Source organism: Pleurodeles waltl, chromosome 3_1, assembly GCF_031143425.1.
Source record: "Pleurodeles waltl isolate 20211129_DDA chromosome 3_1, aPleWal1.hap1.20221129, whole genome shotgun sequence".
NCBI lineage: Eukaryota > Metazoa > Chordata > Amphibia > Caudata > Salamandridae > Pleurodeles > Pleurodeles waltl.
This window is the reverse complement of record NC_090440.1, coordinates 434,889,872-434,911,876: the sequence shown is the minus strand read 5'-3', so window position 1 is coordinate 434,911,876 and position 22,005 is coordinate 434,889,872. Positions and strand designations below refer to the sequence as shown.

Here is a 22,005-nt window from a genome sequence, read left to right as displayed (position 1 = left end):
CATTCAGGCTCTGCCTTGTCATCGTCCAAGAGTGGCCAGGTCCTTGTGGACTTTGACCCTGTAGGCGACCAGATCCTCATTGATGACTACTGAAGAGTAGCTCCAGAGACAGCATCATTGACAGTAACTACCATGGTCGTCACACTAGTGATAGCAATTATATGTTAACTGTCCCATTGATGACCACCCAGGTTTCTGCTCAATTACAAATGCTTGCCTTGTTTTATGAGCTAGTGGCTGGTGTCAGCAACCAAGAACAAGCCTTCGATACTGTGCACCGTCTTACGCAGCTGGATGTACGCTACATTCCAGATGACTAGGAGGAAGATTATCAAGAGGAGAAAAGAGACACTGACTCTTCAGGACTGTTTTCCCATCCGAGAGTCGTTCATGAGGCTATAGGGCTCCATACGAGCTGAGGTAACTGCAGTGAACCTCATGTAATGCAGGTACTAGTTTCCTTTGTTGCCACAGATGATCTAATCTTTCCAAAGATTTCTTTTCACTGTAGCATCTCTACCCTTTGCTTGGTCATCAGTTTAGGAGGCTGGCCTGGCTTGTAGTGGGCACCAAGGGGTACTTACACTCTGTACCAGGTCCAGTTATCCCTTATTAGTGTAGAAGAGGTATTTCTAGCAGCTTAGGCTGATAGAAGGTAGCTATAGCAGAGCAGCTTAGGCTGAAGTAGGAGACCTGCAAAGCTCCTACTATACCACTGGTGTCATATGCACAATATCATAAGAAAACACAATACACAGATATACTAAAAATAAAGGTACTTTATTTTTATGACAATATGCCAAAAGTATCTCAGTGAGTACCCTCAGTATGAGGATGCCAAATATACACAAGATATATGTACACAATACCAAAATTATGCAGTAATAGCAAAAGGAAGTAATGCAAGCAGTGTAAAGTTACAGTAGATTGCAATAGGAGCACATAGGTATAGGGGCAACACAAACCATATACTCCAAAAGTGGAATGCGAACCACGAATGGACCCCAAACCTATGTGAGCTTGTAGACGGTCGCTAGGACTGTAAGAAAACAGTGAGGGTTTGAAAAATAGCCCACCCCAAGACCCTGAAAAGTAGGTGTAAAGTGCTCCTATAACCCCCAGAGAGCACAGAAGTCGTGATAGGGGGATTCTGCAAGGAAAACCAACACAAGCAAAGCAACAACAGTGGATTTCCGGACCTGAGTACCTGTAAGACAAGAGGACCAAGTCCAAGAGTCGCAACAGTGTCGAGAGTGGGCAGATGCCCAGGAAATGCCCGCTGAGGGTGTAAGGAAGCTGCCACCTGATGGAAGAAGCTTTGTGTTCTGCAAGAACGAAGAGGACTAGGAACTTCCCCTTTGGAGAATGGATGTCCCACGTCGTGAAGAAGCTTGCAGAGGTGTTCCCACGCAGAAAGACCGTAAACAAGCATTGCTAGCTGCAAGGGTCGCGGTTAGGGTTTTTGGATGCTGCTGTGGCCCAGGAGGGACCAGGATGTCACCACTTGGATGAGGGGACAGAGGGGGCGCCCAGCAAGTCAGGGAGCCCTCACAGAAGCAGGCAGCACCCGCAGAAGTACCGGAACAGGGCGCTTGGAAGAGGAGTGAACCGGAGTCCACCCGAAGTCACAAAAGGGAGTCCCATGACGCTGGAGGACAACTCAGAAGGTTGTGCACTGCAGGTTAGAGTGTCGGGGACCCAGGCTTGGCTGTGCATGAAGGAAATCCTGGAAGAGTGCACAGGAGCCGGAGCAGCTGCAAATCATGCAGTACCCAGCAATGCAGTCTAGCGTGGGGAGGTAAGGACTTACCGCCACCAAACTTGGAATGAAGAGTCACTGGACTGTGATAGTAACATGGACAGAGTTGCTGAGTTCCAGGGACCACGCTCGTCGCGCTGAGAGGGGACCCAGAGGACCGGTGATGCAGTCTTTTGTTGCCTGCGGTTGCAGGGGGAAGATTCCGTCGTCCCACGGGAGATTTCTTCAGCGCTCCTGGTGCAGAAAGGAGGCAGGCTACCCCCAGAGCATGCACCACCAGGAAACAGTCGAGAAGGCGGCAGGATAAGCGATACAAGGTTGCAGTAGTCGTCTTTGCTACCTTGTTGTGGTTTTGCAGGTGTCCTGAGCAGTCAGCGGTCGATCCTTTGGCAGAAGGTGAAGAGAGAGATGCAGGGGAACTCTGGTGAGCTCTTGCATTCGGTATCTGACGAATTCCCCAAAGCAGAGACCCTAAATAGCCAGAAAAGGAGGTTTGGCTACCTAGGAAGGAGGATAGGCTAGTAACACAGGTAAGGGCCAATCAGAAGGAGTCTCTGACGTCACCTGCTGGCCCTGGCCACTCAGAGCAGTCCAGTGTGCCAGCACACCTCTGAATCCAAGATGGCAGAGGTCTGGGGCACGCTGGAGGAGCTCTGGGCACCTCCCCTGGGAGGTGCAGGTCTGGGGAGTGGTCACTCCCCTTTCCTTTGTCCAGTTTCGTGCCAGAGCAGGACTGGGGGATCCCTGACTGGCTTATGCAGAAATGGGCACCATCTGTGCCCATCAAAGCATTTCCAGAGGCTGGGGGAGGCTACTCCTCCCCAGCCCTGACACCTTTTTCCAAAGGGAGAGGGTGTAACACCTTCTCTCTGAGGAAGTCCTTTGTTCTGCCTTCCTGGGCCAGGCCTGGCTGGACCCCAGGAGGGCAGAAACCTGTCTGAGGGGTTGGCAGCAGCAGCTGCAGTGAAACCCCGGGAAAGGCAGTTTGGCATTAACCGGGTCTGTGCTAGAGACTCAGGGGATCATGGAATTGTCTCCCCAATGCCAGAATGGCATTGGGGTGACAATTCCATGATCTTAGACATGTTACATGGCCATGTTCGGAGTTACCATTGTGACTCTATACATAGGTAGTGACCTATGTATAGTGCACTCTTGAAATGGTGTCCCCGCACTCACAAAGTCCGGGGAATTTGCCCTGAACGATGTGGGGGCACCTTGGCTAGTGCCAGGTTGTCCTCACACTTAGTAACTTTGCACCTAACCTTTACTAAGTGAGGGTTAGACATATAGGTGACTTATAAGTTACTTAAGTGCAGTGGTAAATGGCTGTGAAATAACGTGGACGTTATTTCAGTCAGGCTGCAGTGGCAGGCCTGTGTAAGAATTGTCAGAGCTCCCTATGGGTGGCAAAAGAAATGCTGCAGCCCATAGGGTTCTCCTGGAACCCCAATACCCTGGGTACCTCCGTACCATATACTAGGGAATTATAAGGGTGTTCCAGTATGCCAGTGTGAATTGGTGAAATTGGTCACTAGCCTGTTAGTGACAATTTGGAAAGCAGAGAGAGCATAACCACTGAGGTTCTGGTTAGCAGAGCCTCAGTGAGACAGTTAGTCATCACACAGGGAACACATACAGGGCACACTTATGAGCACTGGGCCCCTGGCTGGCAGGGTCCCAGTGACACATACACTAAAACAACATATATACAGTGAAATATGGGGGTAACATGCCAGGCAAGATGGTACTTTCCTACAATCAGTTACGCCCCTCACTGCCCCTACTTCTGCCTCATCCACCAACACTGCTTCTGCCACCTCCACTGCAACCTCAACCACAGTAAGCGCTTCCCCTGGTGCCACGTCCCTAACCCGTTCACCTAGGGGATTCTCCTGATAGTGTTTGGAACTCATACCAAGATCAGGAGAAATGTGAAGTCACATAAGAACCACATAAAGAGGACTGTAAAATGAGGAAAAATGGAGGAGCTTCATTCTGTCTAAAGAAGGCACTAAGACCACTCCACAACCAGATTCTTCTCCGAGCTATATCACACTATCCTATACCCTATTAGAACAAGCAGTGAAGAAATTTGACCTTCCAAAGTCTTCAGTGGATCAGCTGAGCTGCTTATATTATTTTAAGGAACAGCTAAGCAAGCCTAAGAAAATGCATCCCTGCCCTAGATTATATCTGGAAAGGACTCAGACTGCTGCCGATACCGGTCATAGAGTAATCAATGGTACAATACTACAGAAAGAAATACAGAGGAAACAAGTCTACACAAGCTTGTTTGACTGGCTGTCCTTGGCCAAATTAAGTTATTTCAACATTGGTTCAGAGGCCGTCAAAGAATCCTATAGCTCCAGCCTCCATTCCTCTGGATAGAAATGGAGGGCATATTGATAAAAGGTTCCAGAATCACTGACATGACAATGACATCAAAAAAAGCATCAAAAGCCTTGGCCAGGCTGCGTTTCTGTCACCGCCATATGTGGTAGAATATTTTGCCTGTCCTAGATTGAATCACTTTTATTTGTTTTTTTTTAACATAGATGCAACATGGATCCCTTGCTGGTTTTCATTCAGCTTTCAGGAAAGGTGGCACTGAGAAGACCGGTCGGTTCAGGTCCATGGTGTTCCATCAGAAAGTGCAGGCTTGCATTCTTGATATGCCTTTCGACGGACATAACCATGTTTGACAAGCACATGGCTGATACATTGCAAAGTCTAAAAACAATGTAATGCAGCAGTCTTGTTAGGAATCTGGCTAGCCAGATACTCTTATGTTCTCAAGTTTACAGAGGGCGGCACAACCAGCATTGGAGTGCTAAAGATGACAATAAAGCTGCTCAGTCATCCACCCAAGAAGGAATATGATTTACATATCCGAGAACTGCAACAAGAAGTTTTTCTTTGGAAATAAAAGCTGAAGAAGTTGCCAAAATCCCCAAGGAACTTGGGCTTCTATTCCCAGTTCTTCTTGGTCAGCAAAGAATGGGGTTGTAGAGGTCAACTCTAGATGTTCAAGAACTGAACATGTTTCTGAAGAAGAAGTCCTTTTGGATAGTTTTCCTGCAATAAGTCCTTCTGGTGCTTCTGGAAGGAGAGTTCCTTACCTCCGTTTCTTGAGAATGCACCAATGTGTCCAAATCCAAGTCAATATCAGATTCTCCCTGGTAGGACAGCACTACAAATTCAAAACTCTTCCCCTCAAAAGCCAGTTCCCCATGCACCAACAAAGTGCCTGGTACCCATGGCTGTATTCTTAACAAGAGAATAATTTGTATTCTGTTGGAAAATGGGTTATTGGTAAGGGCAGGTAGGTACCTACACTTAGCAATAGGCCACAAACCTCCACTAAGGTCCAGTTAGGTCTCAGAAATTAAACCTAGCTCAACCCTTGGTAGCTTGGCAACGAGCGTCAAGGCTTAAGTTAGGAGACAGAGTGTAAAGCATTCAAATATCACAAAACAGTATTTAAATAAAACACAGGAAACTGTTTAAAAATCCAAAAACAATGTATAACAATAGATTATATTTTTATCTTTAAAATGACACCAAAACGAATAATATCGGATAAGCGGAACCGGAGATATGAATTTTTAAAGAATTATAAAAAAAATTAGCGCCTAGAAACAAAAAGCGCCAATCGGATCATCTGGTTGCACCTCGACCGGGGCAAAGTCAAAATTTAAGGCCGACCGCGATGGAGCCCTGCTCGGCTACAGGCGGCGGGAGGCCTCGGTTAAAAGTTTACCTTCACACTTAGGGCCTGATTACAACTTTGGAGGAGGTGTTAATCCGTCCCAAATGTGACGGATATACCACCAGCCGTATTACGAGTTCGATAGGATATAATGGACTCGTAATACGGCTGGTGGTATATCCGTCACTTTACCGTCACTTTTGGGACGGATTAACACCTCCTCCAAAGTTGTAATCAGGCCCTTAGTCTCTTTTTTGAAGATTTTCTTCAGCGGGACGAACCTGCCAGTCCAATCCGACCTCCTGGAGCCCTTCTCCAGATACGTGTCGCGGGAATCCTCAGTGGAGATTTTTACCTTCGGACTTAGTCGTTTTTTTGAGATGAAAATCCTTCGACCGGGGTAAACCTAATTCTTGATCCGATGTCCATGGAGCCCTCCTCGGATACGCTGGCTGGGAGGTCCCGGTCAACTTTTTACCTTCGGACTTAATCTCTTTTACGGAGATTTTCTTTACCAACGAACTAGCAAATCAGGCCGAGTCGCGGTTGAGGCAAGCCGGCTAGAGTTGCCGCTGCGGGTCGGTCACTCCATGGAGCTTTTTTTCAAAAGTTCTCCAAACATCTCCAAACTTCTGGGGCTTCTCCCAGATGTCCTTTTAAGGTTCTTTTGAGGTCCACAGCTCACCCCAAGGGTCCAGAAGTTCTGAGATGGTCCTTGGGGGTGCGGACTACAACTCCCAGAATGCACCTGTCCCAAACTCCTTTTTGGCCACTGGAAAGTGGCCAGCTGGTCGCTTTCTTCAGGAGTTGGTGCAGGGGACTTTGTTTAGCAATTTTTCACCTGTAGCAAACAGGGAGTCCCTCCTTGAACCAGTTGAAGCCAGGCAAAGTCCTTCTTGTGGTGAAGCCCAGGTGTGCAGCTGGTGCAGTCCTGAGTACAGTTTCCAGGTGCAGGCCAGGGGTCCAGCAGGGCAGTCCTTCTTCTGTAGTTCTTCCTTGTTGGATGTGGTAGGGAACTGAGGTGTGGGTGCAGGTCTGCCAGTTTTATCCTTGCTCCTGGGTGAAAAGCAGGGGGGTCCTGGTTCTCCAATCAGGTGCAGGGTCCTTCCCCCTGTGATGACCACTTCCTGGGAAGTGTGGCAAAAATCAATCCCAGGAGGCAACATTCTCCAAAAATCCATCATGGCTGAATCTGATTTTTGGAGGTTACATCTGGCTGAGCCCACCCATTGGTGTGGCTAAAAATCATAAACACACCCCTCTCTTCATCTAATCAAGGGGGCACCTAGTTGTCTGGGGTTGCAGGATGTGGGGGTGTTGCTGGTTGCTCCAAATGTCCTTCTCTGCCTTTAAAGACCAGTTTGGCAGCCCTCCCCCTTCCCGCCTCACCATCTGCTGAGGGGAGCTTCCCTCCCATAGGCACATTCCTTTGTGTGAAGCCAGGCCACTTCACACCTCATCAAGGCAGCCTGGCCAGGCTGCTAGAGGCTGGCCAATCAGGGCACAGCAGCAAAAACAATGCAGGGCTGAAATTGGCAACTTTTCAGGTAAAGTTTAAAACTCTTTACCTGAGCAAGTTATATTAAATCCCACAACTGGAAGTTGTGGGATTTATTGCAACAAATAATTTGATACCAAACTCTTGGTGTCCATCATTTAAGAAGACTTTAAAAATTAAAATGAAGTCTCCCCATTCTAGCCTATGAAGGCCATTTACTACAATGAGGGAAAAACGAATTTGGCTCTTTTTACCTCACCAGGGCTTATAAAACTATTATTATAAAATCATTGCTTATAGTTACATGGCACCCAGCCCTGGGGGCACATAGGGCACACCTTAGGGGTGACTTATATGTAAATATAAGGTAGTTTAAGACTTTGGAACTACTTTTAATTCCAAAGTCGAATTTGCATATAACTTTAATTTAAAAGCAGCCAGCAAAGCAGGCCTGCCTTTAAAATGACACTGGGCACCTCAGCAGTGCACCTATGGGTGCACTACCTATGCTGTGGTCCCTAAACCTACATGCCCTACCATATACTAATGGCTTATAGGTAGGTTAACTTAGCCAATTATAAATAGCCTAATTTGCATATCCATTTTACACAGCACAGGCCCTGGGACTGGTTAGCAGTACCCAGGGCACCATCAGAGTCAGGAAAACACCAGCAAAAAGTGGAAAATGGGGGCAAAAAGTTAGGGGGCCTCTGCAATCAGCCCTGTTTTCCCACATATTCATACTTGGAAAACTGGCTTGTCAAGACTTCATTAGAGGAAGAGGCACATGCTTGCCAGCCTCTCTTAATAACCATTTACACAGATGGGACTAACAATGAATGTGCGAAGACTATCCATCTGTTCTGCAACAAAACTAAAATTATAAAATGGTCTTATGCGACATAGCTCTGCTTGCAACTCCATTAGTTACAAGCTTGAGTGTAGAGTGGCTGAGGGAGCTGTCATTGTGCGGGGAAAGCCCGGCCAGCCGACAAAGGGGCTATCTGTCCCAGGATACCCCGGGCCCTGAGAGGAAGCCCGCAACAGCTGCTTCCCATCAGGGCTTTAAATCCAAGTTGGTGTCACCGCTGCTGGGGGTGAGAGGAGTGAGCTGTCATTGTGTGGGGAAAGTCCAGCCAGCCGACGAAGGGGATTATCTGGCCCTGGATACCTCAGGCCATGAGAGGAGACCCACACCAGCTGCTGCCCATCAGGGCTTTAAATTCAAGTCCGCATCCCCACTGTGCGAGATGAAACGAGTGAGCTGTCATTGTGCGGGGAAAGTCCAGTCAGCCGACGAAGGGCACTATCTGTCCCAGGGTACCTTTGTCCGTGAGAGGAGGCCTGCAACAGCTGCTGCCCATCAGGGCTTTAAATTCAAGTCTGTGTCCCCGCTGCAGGGGACGTGGCCGAAAGCCCGTGCCAAGGGCGGGCCGGTCTCGAGCCAGTCAGTGCCAGGAGAGGGCAGAGCAGGGCCACCCCCCTTGATTGGATGTATCTACCTCTGCATTTGTGACTGCTATTAAAGTAGGAAGGTAACAACTTATTGCCTGCCTCAGTTATGTTTTTTTGTTGGGGTGGGGGGCTAAGGTGGGTAAGAGAAACGCTTCCGAGCCTCAAAGTATCCTGCACTTCAAGGTAGTGTTTGCAATGAAACATGTGGTGGAAAATGGTACACTTGTTGATATTGACAATCTTATTGAAGAATTGGAGGAAATGTTAAACAAGGAGGAGGAGCAAGCTGTGACAAAGAAGGGGTACAAATGGGAAAGCAGCAATAACTAAATTCCTGAGTAAATAAACTGATTAAAAGTGGTGCTCCCTGCCTTAACCCCCAGCTTATAGTTTAGTCAACTACAAATGGTGTAGCAAATGCTGTATCAAGCATTCCGGTGGCTCAGTCTCTAGCCAGTAGCAACCAAGCATTCCAGAAGGTTGCATTGGATAAAGCGGGGTCAGTGGGTGATGAATTAACTTATGAATCAGCTATATTGTGTAATGCTGTTTTGCCCTGTTACAGAACTTAAAGGGGGGGTTACTCTTCACACCCCTGTCTCGAGGCACAAACCTCCTAATAAATGCCTAGAGATCATTCTTCAGTTATTGACAGTCTAAGAAAGGAGATATGTGACTTAAAGATCTCCAGTCAGAAGACAGATCAACTGGTGTCTGCTTTATATCGGATAAACATATATCCTTATGTGGAGGTCAGGACTAACCTCCTTACTGAAGTGCTTCAGCCTGGGGCCTCCAACTCTGAACCCCTCCTTTCCTTCAATAAAGCACATACAAATGTTCTTCTGGGTACCTGGTCCAGACCCAGCACAGGGGCTCCAGTGAATAGGACTGTTGCCCGCCGCCATCGGCCTGCACCAACCGACCCAAAATTCCTGACCCTACGCCTTAGAGCCTTGTCATCAAGGCTTCATCATCCTCTGGTGCATTCCCTACCGCTCCCTCGGACAGGAAATCAAAAAGACTGGACAACTTGGGGAAGAAGGTGTTTTCTTCCACCAGTCTAGGTCCGTGAACACTGCTTGCTTTTTGGGCCGTTATTCCCATACTCTTTGGGATGCAGTCGCGCAAATGCTGCCTCGCATTCTGGAGGAGGCCCGGAACGTTCTTCCCCAAACGTTACAGATGGGAGAAATGCAGCGAAGTTTATGATTCATTGGGACTGCACAGATCGGTTGCATCGAGACGCCATGCCTGGTTGAGGACATCTGGCTTCTCTGGGGATGTCCAGCAATCCTTGATGGACTTGCCCTTTGATGGCACCTGTCTCTTCGGAGACTAGGCAGACTCAGCGCTCGAACGCTTCAAGGATTCCCGGGCTCGGACCCATGGACTCGCAGCTGCTCCTTGCCCTCAACAGTCTGCCTTTCGCCCCTTTCGTGGCTTCGGACGGAGCACCCAACTGCGTTCTTTTCCACCTGGCCATCGACCCTTGCATGCTGTACAGCTCCTGCGTGGCCGCGGACGCTGGATCCCACAAGCTTGTGGATCAGGGAGGCAATGGGCTGCCCAGTCACCCCACTCTCTCCTCTGCCTCCAAACCTTCCTAGTCCGTTGGAATATCCAGGACCAGTTGGCAGCAGGATTCACCATCAGTTGCCCCCCAGGGAATCCATTACTACGGACGGATGGGTGTTAGAAATCGTGTGAAGTGGCTACCCCCTCCCCTTCGAGACTTCCTCAGCCATGCTACCATCATACAATCATCTGTTATAGGATCATATGGCGCTTCTCTGCGAGGAGGTGAAGACTCTCCTGGACAAGGGAGCAATAGAGAGGGTCCCTGTGCCAAAAGTAGGTTGTGGTTCTTATTCCCGCTACTTTCTGGTGCCCAAAAAGGACAAGGTACTTTGTCCTATCCTAGATCTCCATTCCCTCAATTTCTTCCTCAAGATGGAGAAGTTCAGGATGCAAACCCTAGCTCAGGTCCTTTCTGCCCTTGACCCTGGAGACTGGATGGTAGCGTTGGACTTACAGGACACCTATTTTCACATTCTCGTCCTGCCGCCCCACTGCCTTCTGGATTGCCATCACCTCTGCTCGCAGAGTGAGTGAGCTTCAGGATCTCTTCGAGGCCACCATTTCTAGCAGTACATCCTGACAAAGTGGTGCTTCGTACCAGGGCTTCCATTCTTCCCAAAGTGGTGATACCTTTTTACGTAGGCCAATCTATTATCTTGCCTACTTTTCACGCACCCCCACATCCCTCTCATGAGGAGGAGAGATTCCACTGTCTGGATCCAAAATAAGCGTTGGCGTTCTACCTAAATCATACCAAAGATTTCTTGGTGGACGATCAACTCTTTGTGGGTTATGTGGGTGCGAAGAATGGCAGTGCAGAAGAGGGCCATATTGCAAAGGGTAATCCTCTGCTCCAAGGTGTGCTACGCTTTGGTGAAAAAGCCACCCCCTGAGGGTTTGCGCGTTCATTCAACCAGAGCAACTGCTGCTACCACTGCGTTAGCACACGGGGTTCCAGTCCTGGATACCTGCCAAGCTGCAACGTGGGCATCCTTGCTTACTTTCACCAAGCATTACTGCCTGGACAGTCACGTCCGCAGGGGCGGCTACTTTGGCTGTTTGGTCTTGCAGGACTTTTTTGGTGTGATCTTATTTCACAGCCCACCACCTGGGAGGGTATTGCTCGGGTATCTATTCTAAGGTAAGGAATCTGAAACTAGAAGTCTCTATCAGATGTACAAGTTACCTTCGGTAACAACATATATGGTAGAGACCTATTCTAGTTGCAGATTCCTTGCTGACCCGCTCATCCTCTCTGCACTGTGAACTGATTTTTATGGACAGGAACTTCCCTTTAATGGCCCTAGTTTTGGTGCACCATTCTCCGTGTTCTTCATGGCTCTGTGCTACTGGAAAGGGAAAGTTGTGAAAGAAACTGACATCAGCTCAACGTGGTGGCGCCTATATACGACTGCGACGTCATCCCGGTGACCACAATGCCAACAGTGTCCACTGAGTCGACTGACTCCACCTAACGGTGCGCAGGGGTACTGCTTGAAGAAAAATCTCCGGATCCATTCTGACGCCTTGGGAAAATTCTAAGTTAAGGAATCTGCAACTAGAATATATCTCTACCAGATATATCGTTACTGAAGGTAAGTAACTTGTACATTAGGCTACTTGATATAATTCTACTACAAGAAACCTGGGTATTGGATAAGATGCTCATGCAGGGGTATTATAATTACAGCCTGGAAGCTGTTCCATCTAAGGCGGCCCCCCCACCACCATCAGGGGGTCTATTGATTTGGCAAATATCACTATAAAACAGCTTAAAATAGATTGTAATGATATTCCTGGTCTGTGTATCAAGGGGTTGAAAGACAGTGTGTGTATGTATATATGTGTGTGTGTGTGTGTATATATATATTTTCTTATATTCGATGGCATGTGTAGCTGCAGATACACATGCTGTGCATATCCCGCCATCTAGTGTTGAGCTCGGAGTGTTACGAGTTGTTTTTCTTTGAAGAAGTCTTTTCGAGTCACGGGATCGAGGGACTCCTCCCATTTCGGCTCCATTGCGCATGGGCGTCGACTCCATCTTAGATTGTTTTCTTTCCGCCATCGGGTTCGGACATGTTCCTCTTCGCTCCGTGTTTCGGTTTGGAAAGTTAGTTAAATCTCGGAAAATTTGACGGTATTGTTTGCGTTCGGTATCGGGTTAGTTAACGCAGATCGACACCGAATTCAAGAAGAGCTCCGGTAGCCCTTCTGGGCTTCTACTCCCCGACGGGGCCTAGTCGGCCCCACCGCGTGCGTCTTCAAGGCTCATGGAACGGACCCCATTCCGCTTCTGCCCCGAATGCCATAACAAGTATCCATACACAGATCAACATCTGTTCTGTAATTTGTGTTTGTCCCCCGAACACAAAGAGGATACTTGCGAGGCCTGTCGGGCATTTCGATTGAAGAAAATGCTACGGGACCGGAGAGCACGAAGGCTTCAAATGGCGTCGGCACCGTCAGGACACCATGACATCGAGGAAGAAGAGACTTTCTCCATTGCTGACTCAGGCGAGCCCGAAACAGAGCAGACGGCGAAAACCGTGAGTAAAACCGCCCTGGCCAAAACTCACGCAAAAATCATGAAGGCCCAGGGGGGACGCCACCGCCGGCAGGCCATGGCTTAACCCGTAAAATTGGTGACTGTCCATCGGCACCGAAAAAGGGCACACATGTGTCGAAGTCATCCGACTCCGGTCGAGATACCGGCACAGAACATACTCGACACCGAGACCCTGGTTCTGACCAAACTCGACATCGAGATACCGGCACCGAGCTAAGTCGGCACCGAGAGATCGGAACACCGAAACCGAAAAAAGTGGCTTCGGAGCCGAAAAAGACTGTAGAAAAGGTTTTGGTACCGAAACATCTAGCTTCGGAGCCGAAAACAAGCTCCTACTCCGAGGAACAAGGCCTTTCAGCACAACTGCAAGGCCATAAATTTGAACAAGAGCTAGAAGCAGGGGAGCCAGATTATACACAAAGAGGGCTCCATATTCAAAAGGATACAGGGAAAATAAGAACACTCACTCCTATAAGGATGAAAAGGAAACTTGCTTTCCAAGACAAAGAAAAACAACCACAAGCAAAAGTGGCAAAAGCAGTAACTCCACCTCACTCTTCGCCACAACCATCGCCACACCACTCACCGCAACTGTCACCAATTGCAACACCCCCTATGATGCAATCTCCAACGCACACAGGGATGAGCCAGGATGAGCCAGATGCATGGGATCTCTATGATGCGCCTGTATCAGACAATAGTCCTGACTGCTACCCAGCAAGGCCATCACCACCTGAAGACAGTACTGCCTACACGCAGGTGGTGTCCAGAGCAGCGGCTTTTCACAATATGGCACTGCACGCTGAACCCATTGAGGATGGCTTTTTATTTAATACTTTGTCGTCGACACACAGTCAGTACCAAAGTCTCCCAATGTTACCAGGGATGCTGAAACACGCAAAACAAGTATTTCAAGAACCCGTCAAAGGCAGAGCCATCACATCTAGGGTGGAGAAAAAGTACAAGCCTCCCCCTACAGACCCTGTGTACATCACACAACAACTGACACCTAACTCAGTAGTAGTGGGCGCAGCACGAAAAAGGGTTAATTCACACACATCTGGAAATGCACCACCACCCGACAAAGAAAGTCGAAAGTTTGATGCAGCGGGAAAGAGAGTTGCAGCACAAGCGGCTAATCAATGGCGCATTGCCAATTCACAAGCTTTATTGTCAAGATATGACAAAGCTCATTGGGATGAAATGCAGCACTTCATAGAACATCTGCCCAAGGAGTTCCAAAAGCGTGCACAACAAGTGGTGGAAGAGGGCCAATTTATCTCAAACAACCAGATACGATCAGCAATGGATGCAGTGGACACAGCCGCAAGAACTGTGAATACAGCGGTCACTATTCGGAGACATGCATGGCTACGTACCTCCGGGTTTAAACCAGAGATCCAACAGGCTGTGCTTAATATGCCTTTTAATGGACAGCAGTTGTTTGGGCCGGAGGTGGACACAGCTATAGAAAAGCTGAAGAAGGACACTGATACGGCCAAGGCCATGGGCGCGCTCTACTCCCCACAGGGCAGAGGCACATTTAGGAAGACACAATTTAGAGGGGGGTTTCGGGCCCAAAGCACAGAACCCTCAACCTCACAAACCAGACCCACATACCAGGGCCAGTATCAAAGAGGAGGCTTTCGGGGACAATACAGAGGCGGACGATTCCCTAAAACTAGGGGAAAGTTCCAAAGACTCCTCAAACTAAACAGTGACTTCACTGTCACAAATCCCCAACACATAACACCAGTGGAGGGGGAGACTCACAGATTATTACCAGAATTGGGAGGAAATAACAACAGACTCGTGGGTCCTAGCCATTGTCCAACATGGTTATTGCATAGAATTCCTACAATTACCACCAAATGTGCCTCCAAGAACACACAACATGTCCAAACAGCACTTAGATCTATTACAAATAGAAGTTCAAGCGTTGTTACAAAAAGACGCAATAGAACTTGTACCCAACCATCAAAAAGGAACAGGTGTTTAGTCCCTGTATTTTCTAATACCCAAAAAAGACAAAACTCTGAGACCCATCTTAGATCTCAGAACACTAAATCTTTACATCAAATCACATCACTTTCACATGGTGACACTTCAAGACGTAACCCCTTGCTCAAACAACAAGACTACATGTCAACTTTAGATCTCAAGGATGCGTATTTCCATATACCCATACATCCTTCACACAGGAAATACTTAAGGTTTGTCATCCAAGGAGTACATTACCAGTTCAAGGTGTTACCATTCGGGATAACAGCACCAAGGGTATTTACAAAATGCCTTGCAGTAGTAGCGGCACATATCAGAAGACAGCACATACACGTATTCCCGTATCTGGACGATTGGTTAATCAAAACCAACACTCAAGAACAGTGTTTTCAACACACAAAATACGTCATAGAAACCCTTCACAAACTGGGTTTCTCACTAAACTACCAAAAATCACACCTACAGCTGTGTCAAATACAACAATACTTAGGAGCAACAATCAATACAAAAAAAGGGATTGCCACTCCAAGTCCACAAAGGGTACAAGCATTCCAAGACGTAATACAAAGCATGCACCCAAACCAGAAGTATCAGGTAAAATTAGTGATGAAACTACTAGGCATGATGTCCTCATGCATAGCCATTGTCCCAAACGCAAGATTACACATGCGGCCCTTGCAACAGTGCCTAGCAACACAATGGTCACAAGCACAGGGTCAACTACAAAGTCTAGTGTTGATAGACCGCCAAACACACACCTCGCTACAATGGTGGGATCATGTAAATTTAAATCAAGGGCGGCCTTTCCAGGACCCAGTGCCTCAGTACGTAATCACAACAGATGCTTCCATGGTAGGGTGGGGAGCACACCTCAACCGACACAGCATCCAGGGACAATGGGACACTCAGCAGAAACAACTTCACATAAATCAGCTAGAACTACTAGCAGTGTTTCTAGCGTTGAAAGCATTTCAACCGCTAATAGCCCACAAACACATTCTTGTCAAAACAGACAACATGACAACAATGTATTACTTAAACAAGCAGGGAGGCACACACTCATCACAACTGTGTCTCTTAGCACAGAAGATTTGGCATTGGGCGATTCACAATCACATTCGCCTAATAGCGCAATACATCCCAGGAATTCAAAACCAGTTAGCCGACAATCTCAGTCGAGATCACCAACAGATCCACGAATGGGAGATTCATCCACAGATACTACAAACCTACTTCCAAAACTGGGGAACACCGCAAATAGACCTATTTGCAACAAAAGAAAACGCAAAATGCCAAAACTTCACATCCAGGTACCCACAGCCTCACTCCAAGGGCAATGCGTTATGGATGAGTTGGTCAGGGATATTTGCTTACGCTTTTCCCCCTTTCCCAATCCTTCCGTATATAGTAAACAAATTGAGTCAAAACAAACTCGGACTAATACTAATAGCACCAACTTGGGCACGACAACCTTGGTACACAACACTACTAGACCTGTCAGTAGTGCCTCATATCAAACTACCAAACAGACCAGATCTGTTAACTCAACACAAACAGCAGATCAGACACCCAAATCCAGCATCGTTCAATCTAGCGATCTGGCTCCTGAAGTCTTAGAATTCGGACACCTAAACCTTACACAAGAATGTATGGAGGTCATCAAACAGGCTAGAAAACCTACTACAAGACATTGCTACGCAAATAAATGGAAACAATTTGTTTATTACTGTCATAATAACCAAATTCAACCATTACACGCATCCGCTAGAGACATTGTAAGCTACTTACTACACTTACAAAAATCAAACTTAGCTTTTTCAACCATTAAAATACATCTCACAGCAATTTCAGCTTCTCTGCAAATTACACATTCAACTTCACTATTTAGAATCCCAGTCATAAAAGCATTTATGGAGGGTCTAAAAAGGATAATTTCACCAAGAACACCACCAGTTCCTTCGTGGAACCTCAATATTGTATTAACGCGACTCATGGGTCCACCATTCGAACCCATGCACTCTTGTGAAATGCAATACTTAACTTGGAAAGTAGCCTTCCTAATAGCTATCACATCTCTCAGAAGAGTAAGTGAAATACAAGCCTTTACCATACAAGAACCCTTTATACAAATACACAAACATAAAGTGGTCCTACGCACAAATCCTAAATGTTTGCCAAAAGTTATATCACACTTTCACTTAAATCAAACTGTGGAACTCCCAGTGTTTTTTCCACAACCAGACTCTGTAGCTGAAAGAGCGTTACATACATAAGACATAAAAAGAGCTCTAATGTACTACATTGATAGAACCAAACAGTTTCGCAAAACAAAACAATTGTTTGTAGCTTACCAAAAACCTAATTCAGGGAATCCAATATCCAAACGAGGCATTGCCAGATGGATAGTTAAATTTATTCAAACCTGTTATGTTAAAGCTAAAAGAGAACTGCCTATTACACCAAAGGCACACTCCACTAGAAAGAAAGGCGCCACAATGGCCTTTCTAGGAAATATACCAATGGCAGAAATCTGTAAGGCAGCCACATGGTCTACGCCTCATACATTCACTAAACATTACTGCGTGGATGTGTTAACAACACAACAAGCCACAGTAGGACAAGCAGTACTAAGAACATTATTTCAAACAACTTCAACTCCTACAGGTTAAACCACCGCTTTTGGGGAGATAACTGCTTACTAGTCTATGCACAGCCTGGTATCTGCAGCTACACATGCCATCGAACGGAAAATGTCACTTACCCAGTGTACATCTGTTCGTGGCATGAGACGCTGCAGATTCACCTGCGCCCTCCCACCTCCCCGGGAGCCTGTAGCCGTTATAAGTTGATTAAAAGTAAACTTGTAAATTTGTAAATATAACACTTTTAGTCACATTATGTACATACAAACTCACTCCATTGCATGGGCACTATTACTATATAAACAACTCCTACCTCACCCTCTGCGGGGAAAACAATCTAAGATGGAGTCGACGCCCATGCGCAATGGAGCTGAAATGGGAGGAGTCCCTCGATCTCGTGACTCGAAAAGACTTCTTCGAAGAAAAACAACTCGTAACACTCAGAGCCCAACACTAGATGGCGGGATATGCACAGCATGTGAATCTGCAGCGTCTCATGCCACGAACAGATGTACACTGGGTAAGTGACATTTTCCTTATTTTTTTATATATATATATATATATATATATATATATATATATATATATATATATATATATATTCAACATATACCAAGGAATAATGAATTATTGATCTTGAAAGTGGTAGCCCAGCATCTTTTTGAGGGTCCTAGCAAGTCCTCTATCATTTTGGCAGATGATTTTAATGCCACATTTGAGACGTTGTATGGTTTATCAACTATAACGGAAGGGGAAGATGGAATAAGGGGCACACCAAAGGCTGGGGCTAGTCCACTTAGAACATGGTCAGCGCCTGCATTTCAGCTGTTATCTCTTACATCGACCCATGGTCTACGCGCTTGTAACAGTAGATTTGTCTCAGATTTTCATTTTGCCCCTACATTCAAATGAGGAAGCAGAGAGAGTCGTATAGACTAAATAATTTTAGATATTGATTTTTGGCATCTTGTCCTGGATTTTGAGATAATCAGTAAGAATAATAGTGATCACAATGCAATAAAACTGACCATTAGGAAAAATCAATTTATACTAGGAATGCGTTTAGTTGCTTACTCTGAGGTACCTATTTCTCTTTCTAATAATAGGAAAGCAATTAAACGGGATAAAATCAATCTGTGTCTCCACTCTAGCACAGATATATGCTGCTTTTAATCCTATTTGGGACCTTTTTGTGATCAACCAAGAAGCACGACCTTAATGGATAACTTACATAGTGACTTGTTTCTGGCATTATACCAACTTTGCACAAAGCAAATGCCTTCCATTAAGGAACGAACAGTGCCCCTATCATGGTATTCGGGTGAATGCTGTAAAGCCAGAGCACAACTAATTGAGGCTATAAGGCAAGGTAATCGTGCACAGATTAAGCAATATTGTGTGGACTATAAAAAGTTAATAAAGACTAAGAAGCAAGAATGGATAAACACTAATAGACGCTAATTAGCTAGCTTTGTTAGAAGCTATGAAGAACCTGTTATTTTGCTTGCTACTTTATTCACAGTTACATGTACTGCTTGCTGTTCTGACTTTAGTATGTACATCTATGAAAGATCAAATGCTGGAGAAGAAGTTAGTTACTTACCTGTAACTCCAGTTCATCCGCATTTGTATCTCCCACACATTACAATGCAAGCCTCCCTCCGCAGGAAGAGGATCTAGTTATTCTGTGCGTCTATCACACTTGTGCTTTGAAATTTGAACTATTATGACTCCTCGGGTAGGATGGGCACCCAGCATCTCCACCTCACTAGCTGAAGTTTGGGTAAAAGGAGGTTGCGGTGATATTAATCAAACGCATTTAAGCCTTTGGCCATTGTAACACTGTTAACTGCATTTAAAGTTACTGAGGAATTCTCAGCTTTATGACTAGGAATAATTCAAGCATTTGAATCTATGACGAAGAACCAACCCTGGGGAACTGAAGTTACAGGTAAGTGACTCATTTCTTATACACTTTCATACTTCATTGAGCCATGCGTTTTCCGTCCTTCAAGAACATTTTTGCTATGAATGAAGCAGTGTATGGTTTGTCCCATATGTACAAAAATACATTATTTTGGTTTTAAAGTATGTGTGTGCAATTTTTGCAAGGCTGATGGTTAAAACATATAGCTGCGCACCAACGTCAGTTCACGGTTGCCTATTTACAATAGGCCTTAAGGCAGCTCTACTAGTATACTCACATTTATTCTTATAAAGGCTTCTCTTTGTTGGTGCCTGTTACTGGTCAGGTATATGGTAATTGTGATAGTTATTGCTCTCCTTCATTCAAGCAAACATTGTTTTTTTTCCCTCTGAGCTCATGTTTAAACTTGCATGGCGCACAGAGCTGTCTCGTAGAATTTAAGTTAATGCTTTGCTTAATATATTTTTCAATCAGTAAGTGATCAGGTGGGCCAGCCAGTTGTGAAGAAATAAAGAAAACAAGAACAGTTATCACGCTAAATATGTTTTTCCCGTACATAACTATTTGACATGCTTCTGCCTTTGACAAAATCCTTCATAAAATAATGAGATTACAATGGAAATTTTTAAAGAAATGTAAATTCTTGAATTAATCAGTGTGGTATGAGCATTAGTTATGAGATGACAGCATGCACGTTGGTATCTGTGTTTTCTAGTAATGCACTTATAGCAAAATAAAATATAAATATGATGAAATAGTAACAATTAAATTGTCTTTTTTTATTTTTTTATTAGGAAGTTTCATGGATACGAAACATTGAAAGAGTACTATGAAGCGGAAAGCTGCCTTCACTACTTGAACAATGTGAGTTCTCTTAACGTGCTAATGAATCTTTTACAGGAAGAGTACCCTAATGGTTTCAATATCTGGCATTTCTCAGTTTTATTTTACATGAACATTAAGTGGTATGCCCTAACCTGATTTGCCTTTCATTGGTTATAGCAGGAGTTGGGGAAAGTAGCAAGATGACTTGGAATTTAATTCTTTACTCCTCTTTAAGAACATGGACGAATAAAAGAAATGACACAACAAAGCACCAATCATACTGTTCCCCCGAGGAGTCATTACTGATAGCTGGGACCTAATATTATTCAATGTTTTAAGCAGCCGCGGACCCCCTGAGGAGGCTTCGCGGACCCCCAGGGGTCCCCGGTCCACAGGTTGGGAACCACTGCACTAGAAATCAGCTGTGTCTGCACACCTGATTACACATGCCAAGGCAGGAGGCCTCCCATGCTTTCTAAAAAAATAAAAAAAAATTATATAAAGTAAATGTGTATTGATTTTGGCTTGAACATTCTATATCTATATGAACCTTGAAATTTCCAGTTTAATTTTCTACATATGCGTTTTTACTGTTGAAAGTTCATGCTCAATACATTTTGCGCTTTTCCAAGAACGCCAGTGGAAACACTGTGCAGGGTGGGTAAACCGAAATCACATATTCAAACAATCTGGATATCAAACCTAAATTAAATTTCGATTCTGAATGCAGATAAGAAAAGTTTTTTTTTTTTTTTTTTTTTTTTTTTTTTTTAAAACAAAAGCCAAGATTTCCAAGAGTATGTGGCCATTAACTTAGTGCTTTAGGTATTTAATGCGGTCTAGTAATACATTCTTCACATCTTCTAAAGGTCTCAGGACCCACTCTTGGGTAGGCACATTTAACCAGATTGCATATTGTTTGTTCCCTAACTAGCTCAATGTGTATTCCTAGATCCTAATCTTTTGCTTTTGTGGCTATTCTGTTTGCCAAAATCAGACTTGTGGTTTGTTTTGTTTGTAATATGCAATGTTTCAAATGTCGGTAACAATTTTCATTACCAGTCCATTGGCTTTGAATGCTTTGAATGCTACTCTCTTTTTGGAAAATGACAAATGCTTCTGGAACAACTTCAAAATGCTTGCTGCTCATAGTCCTATATAATGCTTTTTTTAAAGACTGAATTCTATTTAATGCTTAGATTATCATATCCATAATCAGTTGGTGGAAACGCCAACTCTTTATCCTTCAATCCTTCACAATGCAGGATTAGACGCTGTTTAATCTTTATGCATAGATTCGAGGAAGAATTTATCTTGAACCTCATTAATTGTACTAAAGATTTTAGAACTTTTTAGATACATTTGAAGACATTTTCCTAAGATGGCCAGGTAACAAACAGGTGCTTGTGAAGACCTGCAGGATCTGCCTCAAGCTCAGCCAGCTGTGAGTACTGTGGCCCCACCACTTAGACATCTATCCCCAGCAGACCACTAGAAAGGGCCGACTACCCCTTCATGAACGCTCTTAGCAGTTTGCAGGCCCACCACTGCCTTCGGGCCATGGTTGGCACCTACCGATGTTTTTGGAAATGCCCAGCTCTATCTTGATGCCAAAGAAAAGAACAAAGCCTACTCCTTCAGAGCTTTGGAGCTGAAAATTTCAGCGTTGAAGCACAGGCCATCGCTGGCACCGAAACGTGCCCCATTGGAGCAGAGATGCTCTGAGCCAAAAATATCGTCATCAGAGACAAGAATGTCAGAGCACAGTAAAGCCCTTATGGATCGGGCCAGTGGAACCCCTACTTGAAAAACTGCTTGAGGAAATCAACACTTACAAAAGCATATAATGATCCACCCAGACACAGACCGGATAATTACTTGACCTCTACAGACTGGTGCTCCACTTTCCAAAAGGCAGTTGCCTTTTGAAAAGGATCTGGAAATACCAGCTCCGACCAAAGACAGAAAGAAGATTGGCAAGGCCACAAGCCCTTTACATACTAGCCGACCGCCCATGCCGACTGCCTACCATTCAC

The 22,005-nt window shown here is 45.4% G+C and overlaps 1 protein-coding gene across 4 annotated transcripts in view; it reads left to right on the top strand.

Annotated features, from left to right (window-relative positions):
- Positions 1–22,005, top strand: part of ABHD2 (abhydrolase domain containing 2, acylglycerol lipase) — a 210,508-nt gene that overhangs the window by 120,542 nt on the left and 67,961 nt on the right. For all 4 annotated transcript variants that reach the window (XM_069222706.1, XM_069222708.1, XM_069222705.1 and 1 more), the window contains one exon: positions 19,939–20,008. In XM_069222706.1, coding sequence (XP_069078807.1) covers positions 19,939–20,008 — 70 coding nt within the window. The remainder of the gene's footprint in view (positions 1–19,938; positions 20,009–22,005) is intronic.